An 18656-nucleotide genomic window follows, 5' to 3' on the forward strand; every position below is an offset into this window, starting at 1 on the left:
AGCAAAACTGAAGGAACAAAACAGCAGCAGACTTAACAGATTCCAAGAAGGGACTAGTGTTACCAAAGGGGATGGGTGTTGGAGGGCAGGTGGGGGAGGGAGGGAGAAGGGGATTGAGGGGTATTATGTTTAGTACACATGGTGTGGGAGGTCACGGGGACCACAGGGTAGCACAGAGAAGGCAAATAGTGAATCTGTGGCATCTTACTACACTGATAGACAGTGACTGCAGTGAATTATGGGTGGGGACTTGATAATGCGGGTGAATGTAGTAACCACTTTGTTTTTCATGTGAAACATTCATAAAAGCATATATCAATAATATCTTAATTAAAAAATTAGTACTGTTACTTAGTATATCACAGAATTGAAATGCTAAAAAGCTTATTACATTATCAGGAATCTACCATAATGCTACATATTATTTTTCCTAGAGATTATATTCTTTATAGTTTTTAGTAGCTATATGCTTTAGTTGTACTGTTTACATACACACATTAAACTATAAGATAATACCTTTTTTCCTAGTGTGCTGCAGTGTCCTAGTAGTTTTCTGTGGCGTTCTTTGGATTAGGGGAAAATTCTTTAAAAGTGTCCACTTATTTCATATTGGAGGCTTTTTTAGATATGTGTTGGAAAGTTAGCATTCAAAAGAAATAATTAGGAAGTGTATGGCATTGCACTTTTGGGAAATGTGCTACTAGAGAACAAGTTTTTGAAAAGACTGTCTTTATAAGAAATTTCTTTAAAAGAAGGCTGATTTGAAAGAGCAATTACCTGAGTCTTCTCTGCACACATACAACATAGGTCCCTTTACATCATTTCAGTGTCTGCATGTGTGTCATTTCATATAAGCCATCCATGACTACCTCATCTGAAAGAGCATTGCCTTCACTCCCACCCTATATACTTTAGATCCTTATTCTGTTTTACGTTACAGTATTTACACTGTAGTGTATGCTTATTTCCTTTTTCCACTAGAATGTAAGTTCCATGATCACACCTCTTCTGTCTTGTTCACTGCTTTTTTACCAGTGTCAAGCAGAGTGGCATATATGTTACCGGCAGTCATTAAATATTTTCTAAGTGAGTAAATTGAATGAATGTTTTTAATTAGGGTACCCAGTGATAAGGGTCTGAAAGGTGATTTCCTTGATATACATACTTTTGATAGACCATATTTTCTTAGCTCAGAGCTCGTCTCATTTTGTTAAAGTAACTGTCACTTCAATTTAATGTAATGATAACACTTTTTTACCTTTAATGGTAAATTTTATTTTTATGAATATGCTAAACTCATGCTTATTGTATAAAGTTGCATGGTGCTTAGGTTGTATGACTTTGTCATGTGTTTTCTTGCCATTTATTTTTAAATGAGATTTTAAAGATGTTTCTGCTTATTTATTTAATATGACCCCTGTGGAACAACTATTTTTATTTTTAAGGCATACTATTTCTGTTATACTTTTAATAGTCTCCTTATAGCTTTTAAAAAATGTGTAGTGAGTGGTATTTCCCCTTGTAAAAATATCTTGTTATTTTAGAAAGGAACTCATCTTTTATACCATATCGTACTAGCTAAGAAAAATGATGGTGGGCTATTCATCCTTTATTTATAATTTAGAGAGTTTTATACACTAATAAGACTTATGAATGTACCAAATCTATTTGAATTTTTGTTTGGTGAATTTCAGGTAGATAAGGGAGATGCAGGTATGTGGGTATTATGTGCTACACAAATTACTCATACTCTGTGTAAAACTTAGCATGTGAATACCCTGTCAAGGTAGAGATCTTAAAGAGCAGTTGGTAGCTGTGTAATAATTTTTTTTTTTAATTTAGATCAATCAGATGGCAACGGCACCAGATTCTCAGAGACTGAAGCTATTAAGAGAAGTAGCTGGTACTAGAGTATATGATGAACGAAAAGAAGAAAGCATCTCTTTAATGAAAGAAACAGGTAAAATAAATGTGATTCTGCCATATTTCTTTATGTTGTGAATTACTTTTCCATTATGTTTAGATAGTTGAGAGGAGTTACATCTATCTGTTCTCAGGAGTATATTTTATGGGAATGTGCTTATGTACTGAATAGAGAGACAATTAGTTTGTAGCACTTTAAGGTTTGAGATTTCCATTGATTTCTCTCCTTGAATAAAGAACTAATTATTATGCAATAATAGTACCTTACTGACCAAAGTAGTAGGTCAGCTACTTTGTGCCTCTAAGATCCATCCTTATCACTGTTAGTGGAGATAACAAATTTGGAAGATTCCTTTAAAAAAAATGTTGAAGTATCTATTGGCATTAGGTTTTTGTGTTTTTGTTTTTGTTTTTTTGGCATTAGGTTTTAAGTTGAAGAACAAATAAAACTTTGAACTTAGAATCTTCATTGGTACTTTTATTATGCAAACTCTACTTTGCTTTTCAAGTGCTGTGCCCTGTCATGGCTTAGAGACAGATAGTCCTAGGTTTAGAATCTAACTAATAACTCACTGACATTGTGGCTATAGATTTGATCTCTGGTCCAAAGCTTCTGCATCTATATAACCCTTTTCATAGCTTGTGGTGAGTAGAGGAACAAAGTATCACCGTGATTGGAATAAAATAACTATTCAATATATGGCGGTTACAGGTGATACTGTTGTTATAAAAGTTGAGAATCAGTGACACCATTGATGGTAGTAGTGTTTTTCTTTTTTTAACATCAAGAAAAGGCACACTTGTCTTTAAAGGAAACTTAAACTGAGGCCCTTACCACACATAATATAAGACTCAGTGACACCGTATATTCTCTTAATACTTTTTATAATAAAGCATCTTACTTGCCATTTTAGTGTCTTAGATTTAGTACCATGTAATACCAATTAATGCTGTAGTTCTTAAGACCAAGTTTAACTAATGGTGTATTTGAGAAGTGGTAGTATATAAAAATGTTATTCAGCTTCTTCAACACTCCCATTTTTTTCAAGAGGGCAAACGGGAAAAAATCAATGAGTTGTTAAAATACATTGAAGAGAGATTACATACCTTAGAGGAAGAAAAGGAAGAACTAGCTCAGTATCAGAAGTGGGATAAAATGAGACGAGCCCTGGAATATACCATTTACAATCAGGAACTTAACGAGACTCGCGCTAAACTTGATGAGGTAAAAAATATTTACCATTGCTACTTCAATTCAGATTAATATTATTTTTATGAATATATTAAACTCATTTCTGCTTTCCAGTGATTTTTAAGTAGAAACTTAAAATTGTTTAAACCTCATTAGTTAGCAAATTTATTCTTAGAGTTTCTTCCAAGGAAATGCATAGATCCATGTTCTCTTGCTAGTTGTTATTTGAAATACAATCAGGTGGTGGTGTCAAGCAGACAAGGATGAGAGGAAGCCACCTTTAAACTTTATGAGTTTTTTTCTTGGGCTTTTTAAAAATGTTATTTTGTAATTAGTGTTGCTGACATTTTTGTACAAAAATTTGTTCAAGGTAATGCTTAAAACTAAAAGTGTTTTCTGTGTAAAGAAAACCACTAAAATTTTTTTTCTGTGAAATGTTTTAAAGTGAATACTTTTTATTTTAGCAGATAATAGAAAACTTTATGTCATGAAATGTTAAGCAGATACAAAATGAATTAGAAATCATAGCTTGTTTTTTTTTCCAGCTTTCTGCTAAGCGAGAGACTAGTGGTGAAAAATCCAGACAATTAAGAGATGCCCAGCAGGATGCAAGGGACAAAATGGAGGTAAGGTAAATGAGGCTTTTGATCCCAGTAAACCCTTTTGTACCAGAATTATGGAATGGTAATTTCAAGTGGGTGTTCCTGGGATTGAGTATTGGAAAGAGAGAGTAGTACTGAGAGTATAAATGAAAAAAAGGAAGGGACAAAACTAATGGTGTCATAATTCTGTCATACTGCTAACTGCCTGACCCATTTCTGTTCCATACTTTTTGAATAGGACATAGAACGCCAAGTTAGGGAACTGAAAACAAAAATTTCAGCTATGAAAGAAGAAAAGGAGCAGCTCAGTGCTGAAAGACAAGAACAAATTAAGCAAAGGACTAAGTTGGAGCTTAAAGCCAAGGATTTACAAGATGAATTGGCAGGCAATAGTGAACAAAGGGTAAGTTAAAGTGCTGAAAGTGAAAGACATAAATGTTCAGTTGAGTAGAAACTACAGAAGACAGTCCTTTTTGTGACAAGGGTGCATGCTTGAAATTTTGTAAAAGATCTGGTACATTATAATAATTGCACTTAAATAGCAACTCAGTACTATCTCTTTATTTCTTATATTTAAAGGTTAGTTTTGTGTTGTAGGATTAGTTCTTAGGAATTTTTTTCATGAGGAAACATTTTATGCTAGACTTACAAATTAAGCAAAATTTTATAAGTAGATTGAATTTTTACTTACCTTGCTTTTATTTCCAGAAACGCTTATTAAAAGAGAGGCAGAAGCTGCTTGAAAAAATAGAAGAAAAGCAGAAAGAACTGGCAGAAACAGAACCTAAATTCAACAGTGTAAAAGAAAAAGAAGAGCGAGGAATTGCTAGGTCTGGGATTTTTCTTTTACCAACACTAACTTTCTACATAGTTAACGCTATAGAACCTAGTGCAGTTAAGAAGGCAAAGTAATTAAGAGTGAAAGTTAAATGCCTGTTTCACAGTTATGGCCTATGTTAGACAATTACTGTGGGCCAAATATTATTGTATTCATATTTGCCCACATTTTTTCACCTCAAAAGACCTGGGATACACATTATCCCCATTTTAAATTCAACAAACTTGATGCTCTGGGAGGTTAAATAAACTTGCCTAAGATAACAGCTAGATATTGTTGGGCTTTTAAAAACATGTATGTTTTAAATGACATTTTATTGGGTGTTTCATTCTGCCACTTTCTGTTTTCACTCTGCTGTTTTAACATCTAGACATAGTATCTGTCTGCAGACTGGACTTGCTAATGCTTGCTGATTTCCCAACTTAATGTGCTGTCATGTTATGCCACATAATGTAGTGAATTGCCTGTTTATATCTTTTACCTTTTCTTCTGATTTTTTTTTGTCTTACTGTTTTGTAGGGTTTTATGTAATTTGGGAATTAATGTTTGTTCTGCATGTTATGAATGTTTCCTTTCTAGCATTTTTTTGCCTTTTAACCTTTATAGTGTTTTTTTTTGTAAGGAGTTGGAAATGTTGCATAGTTAAATACAGAGGGGAGCAGTTTTGAAAATTCCTGAGATAGGGTACTAGAAGTGTCTCTAGATTTACTGACTAACCCAGACCTGGAGTGAGGACAGTGCCTGAAATCCTTAGTGTATGGGTAATTTTCCTGACTTTAACTGTGATTTCAAAGTTACATTTTAATGCCATATAGAACTAGACCAGAAGCTCTATTACATGCTAGTTGCTTTTTATATTTAATTCTTTTTTTTAATGGAATTTTAAAAATTGGCCATTGCCTCTCTGTACTCTAGAAGTATTGATTATAAATAAACCTTGTTCCTATTATTTTTTTCAATCCATTCTCTTTTTCTGTCTTGTGTAGATTGGCCCAAGCTACCCAGGAAAGAACAGATCTTTATGCAAAGCAGGGTCGTGGAAGCCAGTTTACATCAAAAGAAGAAAGAGATAAGTGGATTAAAAAGGAACTCAAGTCCTTAGACCAGGCTATTAATGACAAGAAAAGACAGATTGCTGCTATACATAAGGACTTGGAGGACACTGAGGCAAATAAAGAGAAAAATCTGGAGCAGTATAATGTAAGACGTTTTATAGCTGCTTTGTGAAAATATTTCAGAAGAGATAAACATGTATGGTTTTAGCTATTTAAGTTTTATTTTTAAAGTTTACATGCAATCTTATGTGGAAGATAGGTACTTAGTAGAAAAGACCAGTATTATTTAATATATGTGTGGTAGTTCTCCTTCTTGAAGATTTTTTTTCCATATCAGGGATGTCTGAGAGTATTGAGTATTTTTAAAATACATTTTTATGAATTGGTACCTGAACTACCCTTCATTTTAACATGATAAACAAATCTGAAATATAACTATAATAACTTTAAAGTTTTCCCATTTTTATATTCTAGAATAATTTTCTGTCAATTTAATGACTTACTGCAGAATGTATTTTTTGTTAAAGCAATGGTGATTTTTATAACATTTTTTAATAAGTTAAACATTATTTACTATGTATGTTTGGCTAGCATTTCCTTAAAAATTGAAGTAGAAGATAAAATTCTCACTTCCACAGTAAGAAAGTTCTCACACTATTTAAAATGAGAGAAAGGGAAAATGCTTTTTTAAATGATATTTGTAGAAGGTGATGGAAGTCATGAAGGGAGTGTGCAGATAGGGTGTAGTGTGAGAGGGGTGTATATGTACATACGTAGAAGGAACCCTCTTACCCCATGAAATCTGCACCTGTTGGTTATTGGTTGGGTCATCAAGAAAAGCCACTAAAAGCATAAAATGTTTGAGTGTATGTGTATATATATATCATATATAATATTTATATGCATTATTTGCACACATAGAAACATACATATATTTTTGTGTATCTTGAAGATTTTACTTTAGATAAATGTATGCTCATGTACCAGTCTTTTTTTAAGACTAAATTTTTTCAGAGCAGTTTTGGGTTCACAGCAAAATTGAGAGGAAGGTACAGAGATTTTCCATATACCTTCTCACCCCACACTTGCATAGCCTCCCCATCATCAGCATCCCTCACCAAAGCGTGTATAGTCTTTTGAAGATGAAGTAGTGATTGGAATTTCTAGGGGGCTTTATTGCTGAGCCACGCATGCACTTAATTCTTAAATTTGGATGAGAACAGAATTCAGGATTCAATCTAGGATCATTTATTGCTTTTAGTTTTCAGGTTTCTTCATCTCTTTTAATCTGGACTGGTTTTTTGGTTTTTCCTTGACTTTTTGTGACTTAACATTTTGAATTACTGTATTTCGTTATAGTACATATATGTATTATAACACAATTATTTCCCCTAGTCTTTTAGAGTTGATTTGCCCACTTAACTTAGGTTTTAGTGACCCACCTTTGAAGGTGTCCAAAATTCAATCAAGTTTTTAAAGAAAGAACTCTTTCCTTTGTAGTCATATTCTCCATTTATTTAGTATTTAATGTAGTCATGCCATCAAAGCATAATATGTAAGACAACTGACTGTAACCATAAATAACTCAGTTGCTAGTAAAAGTGACCAGGAGTAATGGTCAATAGGCTTTGGCCAAGATATTTTATGGAGGGAAAGGAAAAAAACAGGTTGATTGAGGTAGTCAGTTATTTGGGAATTGGCCAGTGTAGTTTCAGCTGTGATATCTACATGTCCTTTCTTGAAATAAAATTCTTGAGTTCGTGGAAACATCAAACTCAGCAGATGGTCTTTTTGAAAGAGCTTAATGATAAACCAAGATTTTCCAGCGACAGATTTTATTCATTCTTTCTCAAGCTTGAAGTTCGTTATTTTCCAATATTTCAGCTACCCCTTAAGGTACAGAAATGACCATTTGTGAAGGTGAAGTTTGTCCTTCATAAAAGAGATGATTTTTAAAGTGCTGATTGCATTATATAACAGCCTTTTGCTTCTCATTGTAATCCTAAATCTCTTGTGTTAGAGTGTATTTGTGGCGATGGAGAGAACAGTGTGGAAAGTGCACACTGCAGTGTTTTAAGAATTTATGAATGTATTTTTCCAAAATTCTAGAGTATATATTATAGAAGTGCTAAAGTTCAGATGATTAATGAACAAAAATTTCATTTTAGTATTCTTTTCTAGAGTAATTCATTTTATGGTTTATGTTTTCTGATGATGTGCTCTTTTGATTAAAGATGGTTTTTAAAAATGGAAATTGGATTCTTTAACAGCTTCTTTGAGATATAATTGATGTATAGTAAATTTCACATGTTTACAGTGTATCATTTGATAAGTTTTGACACGTATACACCTGTGAAATCATCACCACAGTTAAGATAATGAGCCTGCTCATCAGCGCAAAATGTTACCCATACCCCTTGGTAATTCCTCCCTATCTTCCTTATTTGATTCCCTGTCCCCCATCCCTTGGCAACAACTGATCTTTCTGTCTCTCTGGATTAGTTTGTATGAAATTAGATTTTAAATTTGAATTATTTTTATTTCCATAGAAACTGGATCAGGATCTTAATGAAGTCAAAGCTCGAGTAGAAGAACTGGACAGAAAATATTATGAAGTAAAAAATAAGAAAGATGAATTACAAAGTGAAAGAAAGTTAGTATAGACTAAAATATGCCTTAATTTATTTGAATAACGCTAGTTACTGGCTGTTGAAAGGTGTTTTAAGTTATAAGTTAACTATTCTAGTTTGGTTTCGGTATTTTACTCTGAATTGTTTACTGTTAGTGCACTTTCTTAAGGCTTTTAAAATTAAACACAGTCTCATTGTTATTGCCTAGTTACTTGTGGAGAGAGGAGAATGCAGAACAGCAAGCACTTGCTGCTAAGAGAGAAGATCTTGAAAAGAAACAGCAACTTCTTAGAGCTGCCACAGGAAAGGTGGGCATGTTCATTTCATTACCTCAGTTTATGTTGAGTCAGCTGCTACACAAACTTTATCAGCTTTCAAGCTGTAGGTCATTGGTTCCAGGTGCTAAATAAGAGGAGAGTATAAATCACTATCTTATAAATATGAAACAATGGATATTGTTCAAGCAGCCTTACTACCGTCCATGGTGTTAATAATAGTACTTTTGATTTTTAGATGAAGAACCCATTTTTAATATTAGAGTCATAGAACAGAGTCCATAATTTAAGGTGTTGTATGAAATTGGCGCATTTCAAGGGGATGACTCGGGGCGGGGTTAGTTGAATCTCTGGTATATTTTTTAGAGTAATGGTTTCCTTTAGCAGTAAGAGTGCCATTGGCAATATTATCGTAATATTTTTTTCCTAATAATTGAAAAGGCCATTCTAAATGGAATAGACAGCATAAACAAAGTGCTGGACCACTTTCGTCGAAAAGGAATAAACCAGCATGTTCAAAATGGCTATCATGGCATTGTGATGAATAATTTTGAGTGTGAGCCTGCTTTCTACACGTGTGTGGAAGTTACTGCTGGAAACAGGTGAGATTTTTTTTTTCCTTGTTATTTTGAGTTTTTAAAGGAAAGGGAGACTAAGAATAACCTAAGAAACAGCTATTTGTAGTTTTAGTACAGCATGTCTCCCATTATCTCCTTTTATTCTAGTTATTTATTTGACTTTCTAATTAAAGATGTAAATGCTCAGTATTTGTTCCTAGTTGTAGAAGCTAGCACTTTACCCTTTTTGGGCTTTCTCTCCCTTACCCTGTTGGAATTTTCTAAGTAGCTCCACTGAATACAAATTGTGTTGCACAGAAAAAAAGTGAATTGTTTGCATAAATGTTTATAGCACAGTGAAGTCTAACAATAAAAATGTGTCTTGTTCTGTTCACTTGTAGGTTATTTTATCATATTGTTGATTCAGATGAAGTCAGCACGAAGATTTTGATGGAGTTTAATAAAATGAATCTTCCTGGAGAGGTCACTTTTCTACCTCTTAACAAGTTAGATGTCAGGGATACTGCCTATCCTGAAACCAATGTGAGTCGGTCTATGTTAAGGTCTATATCTCTTTCAGTGAGGTACATTTTCTCATGTTTAGTACATGCTTGTGTACAGACACACTACATTGGGACTCACATGCCTTTCTTCCCACAGAGCATAGTTAGTACTGGGTAGGGATGGGAAGGGAGACAGAGGTGATAGCCAAGACACAGAACAAATCTTTGCAGATATGCAATGTTCAAGTACATAAGTACAGGATACTTTGAGAGTGTATCTGGGGACAAGGTTAGGTACTTGGAGAATTCCCTGAGCTATCATTTGAAGTGAATATTTTGTTGTCTGAATATACATTTTAAGGGACTTATAAATTAAATAAAAATGTCTAGCAAGGTGATGGGCTCTGAAAGCATAATGTTGCTTTTGTTATTAACTGGTATACTTTTAAATGGATTTAAAATATTCCTCAAGACACCATTCTTAAAAAAAATGTAATTGTTTTGAGGTATTTCGCATCAGAATGTTGATGGTGTAGCAACTATTCAAACTACACTCTCTAAGGTTAAAGTGAAACCCTATAACAATTAACTATATACAGTGAGAATCTTAAAAACTAAAGGGTCCAGCCTTTTCTTCTTTTACATCTACAAATTATTTTTGAGTTCTGGGGAGGAAAAATTGATGTACAAATGAAGTATGTGAATGAATCAAGACACAAAAGAATGTGTGTATTGTTTTTCCCTTTACACTGCATAAAGAAAAGTCAACTTAGCTATAGCTAGAAAGAAGTCACAGAAGTGAAGTAGCAAAAGTTATAATAGTGCTCACATCCAGCAGGTATTGACTGGAGGTAAGCACTTTGATTAGGAAAGGGCACATTTATGGCTTCTGGGGGTTAGCACCCTTACAGCTTCTATATATGTCAATATAGTGGTGGCTGTATTGGTGTTCTCTCTGTTTATTTAAACTTTAACATATTTACTGTGTTTTTCTGCATGTAGGATATAGTTCCTAATTTAAAAGTTCTAAAAATCCTGTTCTCACAGTTTAGGGCAGAAAAAAAAAGGAAAAGGAAATTTTATCTGAAAAATAATTTTCTGAGCATCTTAATCTTCCTTAGAGGTATGTGTGTGTGTATATATATATATGTATACATATATATATACACACACACACACTACATACATAAAATAAAAATGAAAACAGTTTGAGGAAATAATATTTATTTAATCTTTCGATGTGACATATGCTATCCTAAATGTTTCACATATATTAATTTATTTAGTCTAAACTTTATCAGGAAGGTATTGTTACTACAATTTTGTAGATGAAGTAACTATTGTATAGAGAAGTTAAGCAACTTGTCCAGAGCACACATCCTGATGAGTGGCAGGACTAGGATTTGAACTGGAGCAGTCTGGCTCCAGAGCCACTAAGCTCTTTATCATTGTGCACTGTTTATTAAAAACCTGAATGATTACATGAGCACAATTTATAGGGTACTTCAGTAAAATGATGTTTTTAACTTTAGTATGACAACCAGTAGTTTTGAAATATAAAGGCATTTATGTTTATATTTCATAGATGTAATTCTGCTAACATGTTTCAACTATGTTGTATCCTTTTTGCTGACAATATTTTCATTTTTAGGATGCTATTCCTATGATAAGTAAATTGAGGTACAATCCCAGATTTGACAAAGCTTTCAAACATGTGTTTGGAAAAACACTTATTTGTCGTAGCATGGAAGTTTCAACCCAGCTGGCCCGTGCTTTCACTATGGACTGCATTACCCTGGAAGGTTTGTAATAGTAGCTCTTAGCTTTGAATGAATAAATTCCATTTAATTTGATGAGTACAGTTGATCCTTGAATAACAGGTTTGAACTGCACGGGTCCATGTAAACATAGATTTTTTTTTTTTCAAGAAATATATTGGAAAGTATTTTGGAGATATATAATGATTTGAACAAATATTTTCTCTAGCTTTATAGTAAGAGCACAGTATATAATACATGTACAGAATGTGTTAGTCAACTGTTTATGTTATCAGTAAGGCTGATACCTTCAGCATTCAACTACTAAATACCAATCAGCATTAGGTAATTAGTAGTTAAGTTTTGGGGGACTGAAAATTAGATGCAAATTTTCAATTGTGCAAGGTGTTTTTAAACATAAAAGTTTAAATTCCTGCATTGTTCAGGGGTCAACTGTATTTGAAAATTTATATGCAATTATTTCTCGGTTTTGGTTTGTTCAAGTCAGAGTCCAAACAGGGTCCACACTTTATATTTAGTTGATGTATCTTTAAGTATAATCATTTGGTCCTTAGTAGGGGTTCTTAAACTTTGTTTGTACCTTGGACTCCTTTGGTTATTTATTGAAGACTATAAAGCCTTTTTCAAATGTTTTTAAATGCACAAAATAAAATACTTTGGGTCACAAAAGAAATCAGTTACTGTTACGGTGATCACAGTATTTTTTAAAATATGAATAGTAAATTTTTCTTTAAGGTATTCCAAACCAAGATTTAGTAGAGGTCTAATATGTATCATATTTCTGAAGTACTGATGGCCTGTAAACAATATTTTGAGATTTGCAACAAGTGTAATCTGATAGAAAATAACTGTTATTTCTCTGGGTAACAGTCACAAGTACTGATAGTACTGCTGTGGTTCTTGACTGTTATAGAAAGAATTGTTAAATTTCATTTTGAGATTAGCATAAAAATAAAGATAGAAGTTTTTCTCCCACCCAAGTCATGGATCTCCTGAATTTTATCTAAGGATCTAGAGTAAGAACCTGTGGTGTATAGGTTCACCTCCCCCATGTTTTTGTTTTTTTCCCTCTTTTTATAATTATTTGATGAGAGAAGGTAACCCACCCCATTCTCCAGCTTTATCTCTATATACAATAGTTTTGTTGTTTTGAACCATCTGAGAATAAGTTGTTAAAATCATGATACTTCATTTCTAAAAATCAAGACAAAAGACATTCTCCTTTGTGATCACAGGTATCATTGTTACACCTAAGAAATTTAACATTAATCCAGTAATATCATCTAAAAAAAGTATCTATAGTCAAATTGTCCCAGTTGTCCCAAAGAAGTGTTGTTTTTTTTCCAATAAATATATTGGAAAATGTTTTGGAGATTTATAATGATTTAATTAAGGATGTATGCAGTATTTTCTGTTTATATTCTTTCAGTATAGGACAGTTTGTCCTTTCCTTCCCACCACCAGGAAATGGACTTTCTTATGAAATGTCCCATTTTCTGGATTTGTCTTACTGTTTCCACACCATTAGATTAAGGTTAAATATTCTTTGCCTGAGTGATGAGTACTTACTACATCACATAGTGATGCTGTTTGACCACTGGCAAATCTCTTTCTTATAAAGGTGCTTAATCCCCTGTGTAATTAATAAGTGATATGTGATATTACCCTTTAAGAATACATGAATATCAGGTTCCCCAATAACTTTTTTACCATTGGTTTAGCATCCTTTGCTGACCCTTGTCTGGCTCAGTTAATATACTGGGGGGGTTCAAAATGGTAATTCTTATATTCTGTCATTGCTTTTGTATTAGCTGCCACTCTCCTATAAAGAAGAGTCCCCTCCTTTCATAATTTTTAAAAAAAATATCACCGTGATTCATGGATTTTTTAAAAAAATTATTCCATGTATTACCATTAACTATTATCTTTGATGTTCACATTTTCCTAAATATGGCCAGTGGGAATTCCAAGCTAGGCCCTGTGCCCCATTGACATGTCCCTATTAGTCTTTAGCACTTCCTTTCTGACAGATGTTCAGGCTTATATAGAAGGTACATTTTTTAAATGAAAAATTAATATTGAAGAGCAAAATTTTCTCAGAGTGGCTTAAATTCTTTTCAGTTCTCGTTAAATAGGTAAAGCCTTCAGATTAATTGTCAGTTTATCATTAAATAAAGAAATTGTTACACAGAATTATACCTTTCTTATTTTTTATTTATAGGTGACCAAGTTAGTCATCGGGGTGCTCTAACTGGAGGTTATTATGACACAAGGAAGTCTAGACTTGAATTACAGAAAGATGTTAGAAAAGCAGAAGAAGAATTAGGGGAGCTTGAAGCAAAGCTCAATGAAAACCTGCGCAGAAATATTGAAAATATCTTTCTGTCTTAAACTACTGTGGAGAAAGAACTCCACTTGGGTTGGAATAGATTGTCTTTTGCATATTAGGTGTTTCCTCCTATATGCAATGGGGAAAAAAAATACATGTGTTTGACTTCTATTTAAGAACAGGAATTTGTGTATATAACTTCTGAAGACAGGGAAAAAAAACTAAAAATTGTTTTAACATTGACCCTTTGCTTAGCTGTTAAATAACTAATAGCAGTGAGCTCACTGCTGAGAGAAAAGAGCCTTAAGAGCCCTAAAATTTTAGGAAACTAAAGAGGATTGGTCAGAAAGATGTAGAAGGAAATCCAGGATGTTTCAAGGGGGTGGGGGGGATATCAGTAATGCCACATACTGCACAGAAATTAAATACATAAGGGTTGAACAATGTCCATTAGGTTTTACTATTCAAGGACATTTGGTGCAGATTTAGTATTAGTGGAAAAAATGGCTTATCAAAATTCAAGTCTTAGTACTCTCGGTTCTTTCAAATAAAACTGGTGTGCCATGAAGAGTGACTAAATTCAGCTCACAACCAAAACAATATACATGTACATTTTCTTAAAACAACCATGGTAATTTGGTGTAAGGCAGAAGTGCTTTATGTGAGCTTCACATTATGCCATACAGTGTTAAAAATACAGGCCTGTAAACACCAAGAAAAGTTAATCATTTTTATTGCTTCATTCGGATATTAATTGAAACTGGCTTTTTTTCTTTAATTTGGGTTTATAGTTTCTATGCCTTGTGTGCAAGCAACAGGACAGGGAAAAAGGCAAATAAACGTCTTAGTTTTGACTTTGCAGAGGTCTGCATAGCGCATTGGGAACTGTCCAAATTTGGCAAGATGTTAGCAGAAAGTATGGGGAAATACCATGAAAAAGGTTTCTGACTGCACTAGCTACCTCCCTGTGTTTCATAATCCAGCTAGATGAAATTGATCCTTCACATTGGGCAAGGCCTCCTCTTCATACATAACTCCCTTATGTAGTGTTTTAAGCATAATAGTTTATATGCTAAGTATTTGTTAAACAAAAATACATAAAAAATACATGGTATTGTTATATTTGGTTTCCTTTAGGGTTTCCCAAGATATTTTGTGTGTGTGTATAGCTATTAGTAAAATAGTATATATGTTATTTTGAGAGAGAAATGAGTGAAATGTTTTAATCTTTTATGATCAAACATTTAGTGTAATAATGTATTTAATTCAGCATTGTTATGGTCCTTACATTTGAGGAAATAACTTTTATTTAGGGGTGCAGAAAAGGAAGGGGATAAACAATGTATTTATAAGAACTGAAGAGAATTTAAAGCATACAATGTATTTACAATTGGAGAGAATTTTCCTTAGCCTTGTATATGGATTAATAATGAAATTGATCAGCTGATGAACCAAATGCAGCAGATAGAGACCCAGCAAAGGAAATTTAAAGCATCTCGAGATAGCATATTATCAGAAATGAAGATGCTGAAAGAGAAGAGACAGCAATCAGAGAAAACCTTTATGCCCAAGGTTCGTAAGTATACTTTTGTTGTAAATTTAATTATAGAGAATTGGGATGGGTCATATATTAAAAGGTTATCCTTGGATTTCATGTGTTCCATTTTTGTTTAGACCCATACTTTTAGATATCAGTATACCTGTGAGCACCCCAAGTCTTCTAGGCCCTGTTCAGATTTTCCAGTTTCACCAAACAAATAGGTATTTTGAGCTATGGCATAATAGTACTGTCTGGGGGTCAGTAATTAATACGTCAGCAAGCATTTCTGTCTGTAAAGCATATGGAGTTTTTGAGTATTTGATTGCATTTTGTCCAGATGATACTAAAATGAATAGAAAGCAAATTGTTGCTGCTACTATAAGTGATAGGACAGTGTGGTCTCATAAATAAACTTGTAGGTTTGACAAAAACTCTTAATTTAGTACATCAATAGTTACTAAAAGTTTTTTTAAAAATAATCCACAATTATATCACCCTAACACATTCCAGCAACCTTTTCTTTTTGTTCTGCAGAATTCACATAAAGATTTTTATATGGTTTGATCATGGAATGTGTTCCACATGCCACCCCCATTGTGTTGCATCATATTTTTCTTGTTCCTCTGTAGTTCTAATTATTAAATTTAATAGGTACCTAATAGTTAACTGAGTTGATAGTATTATTTACTTTAATAAATACAGTTTCAATTTTTTCACTGTTGTAAATAAAGTGGTTAATGACTTTGTTAATAAATGGATAATCTATCATGTAGCAACGTAGCTTACAAAGTTTGGAGGCAAGTTTACATGCAATGGAGTCCACCAGAGAATCATTGAAGGCAGAACTGGGAACTGATTTGCTTTCTCAACTTAGTTTGGAAGATCAGAAGAGAGTAGATGCATTGAATGATGAAATTCGTCAGCTTCAGCAGGCAAGTACAAGGGACTGAAGACATTTTGGTTGGTAATTGGCCATTTTGTAAAGTGTCATCCTTACTAATGTGAAAGAAGAGAACATTGAGAAAATATAGAAATGAGACTTGGACTTCCAATGCCCATAGGAGTAAATTAGGCTTTAATAATTTTTCTGAACCATTCTTGGTATATTAGGGTTATACAAGAAATCTTCATTTTCTTCCATCTTATTGAATGCACATTTATCAGTAATAAGAATGAGCTTTGATGTGTTAATTGATCTGATCACATTTACATATTTAATAATACTGTTTTGATTAAACTTTTAATATTTCATTTTTTTAATACAAAGATGTAAATAGCCAACACAAGGCCCAGAAAATGAAAAGCAGGTAAAGGAAAATATTTTTGACAAAAAGAATTAGGCACAAAAATTTAGCATTCTGAATAGGTAAGTAAGAAAATGAAGAAAATATAGGGCTTTTTGAAATGGTATAAAACTCCATTGCATCTCATTTGAACACAAGTAATGGAGAGGATAGCAGATGAGCAGGATTTCTGTGTGTGAAATGTACATGCCCATATAGATAAATCTTCTTTTCTTTTAGGAAAATAGACAGTTGCTGAATGAAAGAATTAAATTAGAAGGTATTATTACCCGAGTAGAGACTTACCTGAATGAGAATTTGAGGAAGCGTTTGGACCAAGTAGAACAGGTATATTCTTTTTTGTGGGGTTCCTTGATGACCATAATGCTTTGAAAGTGCTTATATGGGAGATGCTCTGCTTGAGAGCATGGGCTTTGGGACACAGTCAAGCAGTCTCACCACCTGCCCTGGGTTGGAGTTCTAGTACTGCCACCTAAAGTATGATCTTGGGCAAATCGTTTATTATTTCTAAACCTATTGTGTAAAATAGGCATAATAGTAATATCTGTTTTATATAATTATTCTGGCACCATTCTAGCTACTCAGTAAATGTTATTAATATCTCAGTAGTAGTCAGATGCTGAGAAATTTCTAGTAATTACATAATTTTTTTCCTTCTTTAATGGATACTTTAGTGTTTGTAATTATATGAAGTATATTTTTTGGTTTTCTTGAATGTTCATTCAAACCTCATAGCTATAGAAACTTGGCAGTCATAACATTTTGAAACTAACAGAAATTGTATTTTGTTGCTTAATGCGTTATAATTCCTTTTTGTGTTAAAGGAACTTAATGAACTGAGAGAGACAGAAGGGGGTACTGTGCTCACTGCTACAACCTCAGAACTTGAAGCCATCAATAAAAGAGTAAAAGATACTATGGCACGATCAGAAGGTGAGTATTTAGTAAAAATTTTGTTAAATTTAACGTGTTCATTTTATAAAATTGTTTACTACAAAATGAAATATCCAAATAGGCATTAATTTTTTGTGTTTTCTGTCATAAACAATTTATAGTGAACGGAGTTTAGTGGGTTGATTATAAATGGCAACCTTTGTTTTGTTGAAATGTTTGTGACAGTTTTATGAGAGTCCATGAATTAGTTTTGTTGATAAAAGTATGAAATAGTTGAATAAAATTTCTTATCATTTACTCACTGAGAAGAATTTTTTTTTTTTGGTTGTTTGTAAATGTAAGCACTAAATAGTGAAAACTGTATATTGGAGTGACTCATGTACACACCTAAATTTGTCCTTAATTATGTTTCATGAACTTTCACAGTAAAATCTAAACAAACATTGAAAAAAACTATAACCTACTTGTTTTGATAGATATGACCATTAAAATAAAATCTTTGGTCAAATAACATTCTGAATGTACAAGAGGTGTTATAGCCTAATTTTTTTTCTCCATTTTAGATTTGGACAATTCAATTGATAAAACAGAAGCTGGAATTAAAGAGCTTCAGAAGAGTATGGAGCGCTGGAAAAATATGGAAAAAGAACACATGGATGCTATAAATCATGATACTAAGGAATTAGAAAAGATGACAAATCGACAAGGCATGCTACTGAAGAAGAAAGAAGAGTGTATGAAGAAAATTCGAGAACTAGGATCACTTCCCCAAGAAGCATTTGAAAAATACCAGACACTGAGCCTTAAACAAGTAAATCTTGTGTGTTTTAAATTAGAAATCTTATTGCAGATTTCCTTGTATGTGAGTTTGTTTATACATTTTTTTTTTATAGTTGTTTCGAAAACTTGAACAGTGCAACACAGAATTGAAGAAATACAGCCATGTCAACAAAAAAGCTTTAGATCAGTTTGTAAATTTCTCTGAGCAAAAAGAAAAGTTAATAAAGAGACAAGAAGAGTTGGATAGAGGGTACAAATCAATCATGGAACTGATGAATGTCCTTGAACTTCGCAAATACGAAGCTATTCAGTTAACTTTCAAACAGGTATGGTTCTAATTGTAAGTAATACACACAAGACAAAAGCTTCAGCTATTCAGTTTACTATTCAGCTTGTAAAGATTTTAAAGCTTTTTTTTCCCCACTGATAGTTGGATCTAATACATGTGAACAAATC

General features: G+C 33.0%; 1 protein-coding gene across 1 annotated transcript in view; it reads left to right on the forward strand.

The window, feature by feature from the left end:
- The window catches only part of SMC3 (structural maintenance of chromosomes 3), a 34019-nt gene that overhangs the window by 11031 nt on the left and 4332 nt on the right, over positions 1-18656 (forward strand). Inside the window, exons 8-25 of the mRNA XM_057506313.1 lie at positions 1843-1960; positions 2973-3148; positions 3661-3741; positions 3956-4120; positions 4426-4547; positions 5542-5755; positions 8160-8263; positions 8449-8548; positions 8957-9117; positions 9474-9615; positions 11227-11377; positions 13575-13729; positions 15105-15254; positions 15996-16154; positions 16746-16853; positions 17351-17459; positions 17984-18231; positions 18314-18526. Coding sequence (XP_057362296.1) covers positions 1843-1960; positions 2973-3148; positions 3661-3741; positions 3956-4120; positions 4426-4547; positions 5542-5755; positions 8160-8263; positions 8449-8548; positions 8957-9117; positions 9474-9615; positions 11227-11377; positions 13575-13729; positions 15105-15254; positions 15996-16154; positions 16746-16853; positions 17351-17459; positions 17984-18231; positions 18314-18526 — 2676 coding nt within the window. The remainder of the gene's footprint in view (positions 1-1842; positions 1961-2972; positions 3149-3660; positions 3742-3955; positions 4121-4425; positions 4548-5541; positions 5756-8159; positions 8264-8448; positions 8549-8956; positions 9118-9473; positions 9616-11226; positions 11378-13574; positions 13730-15104; positions 15255-15995; positions 16155-16745; positions 16854-17350; positions 17460-17983; positions 18232-18313; positions 18527-18656) is intronic.

The sequence above is a fragment of the Manis pentadactyla genome, chromosome 8 (genome assembly GCF_030020395.1).
Source record: "Manis pentadactyla isolate mManPen7 chromosome 8, mManPen7.hap1, whole genome shotgun sequence".
Lineage (NCBI taxonomy): Eukaryota > Metazoa > Chordata > Mammalia > Pholidota > Manidae > Manis > Manis pentadactyla.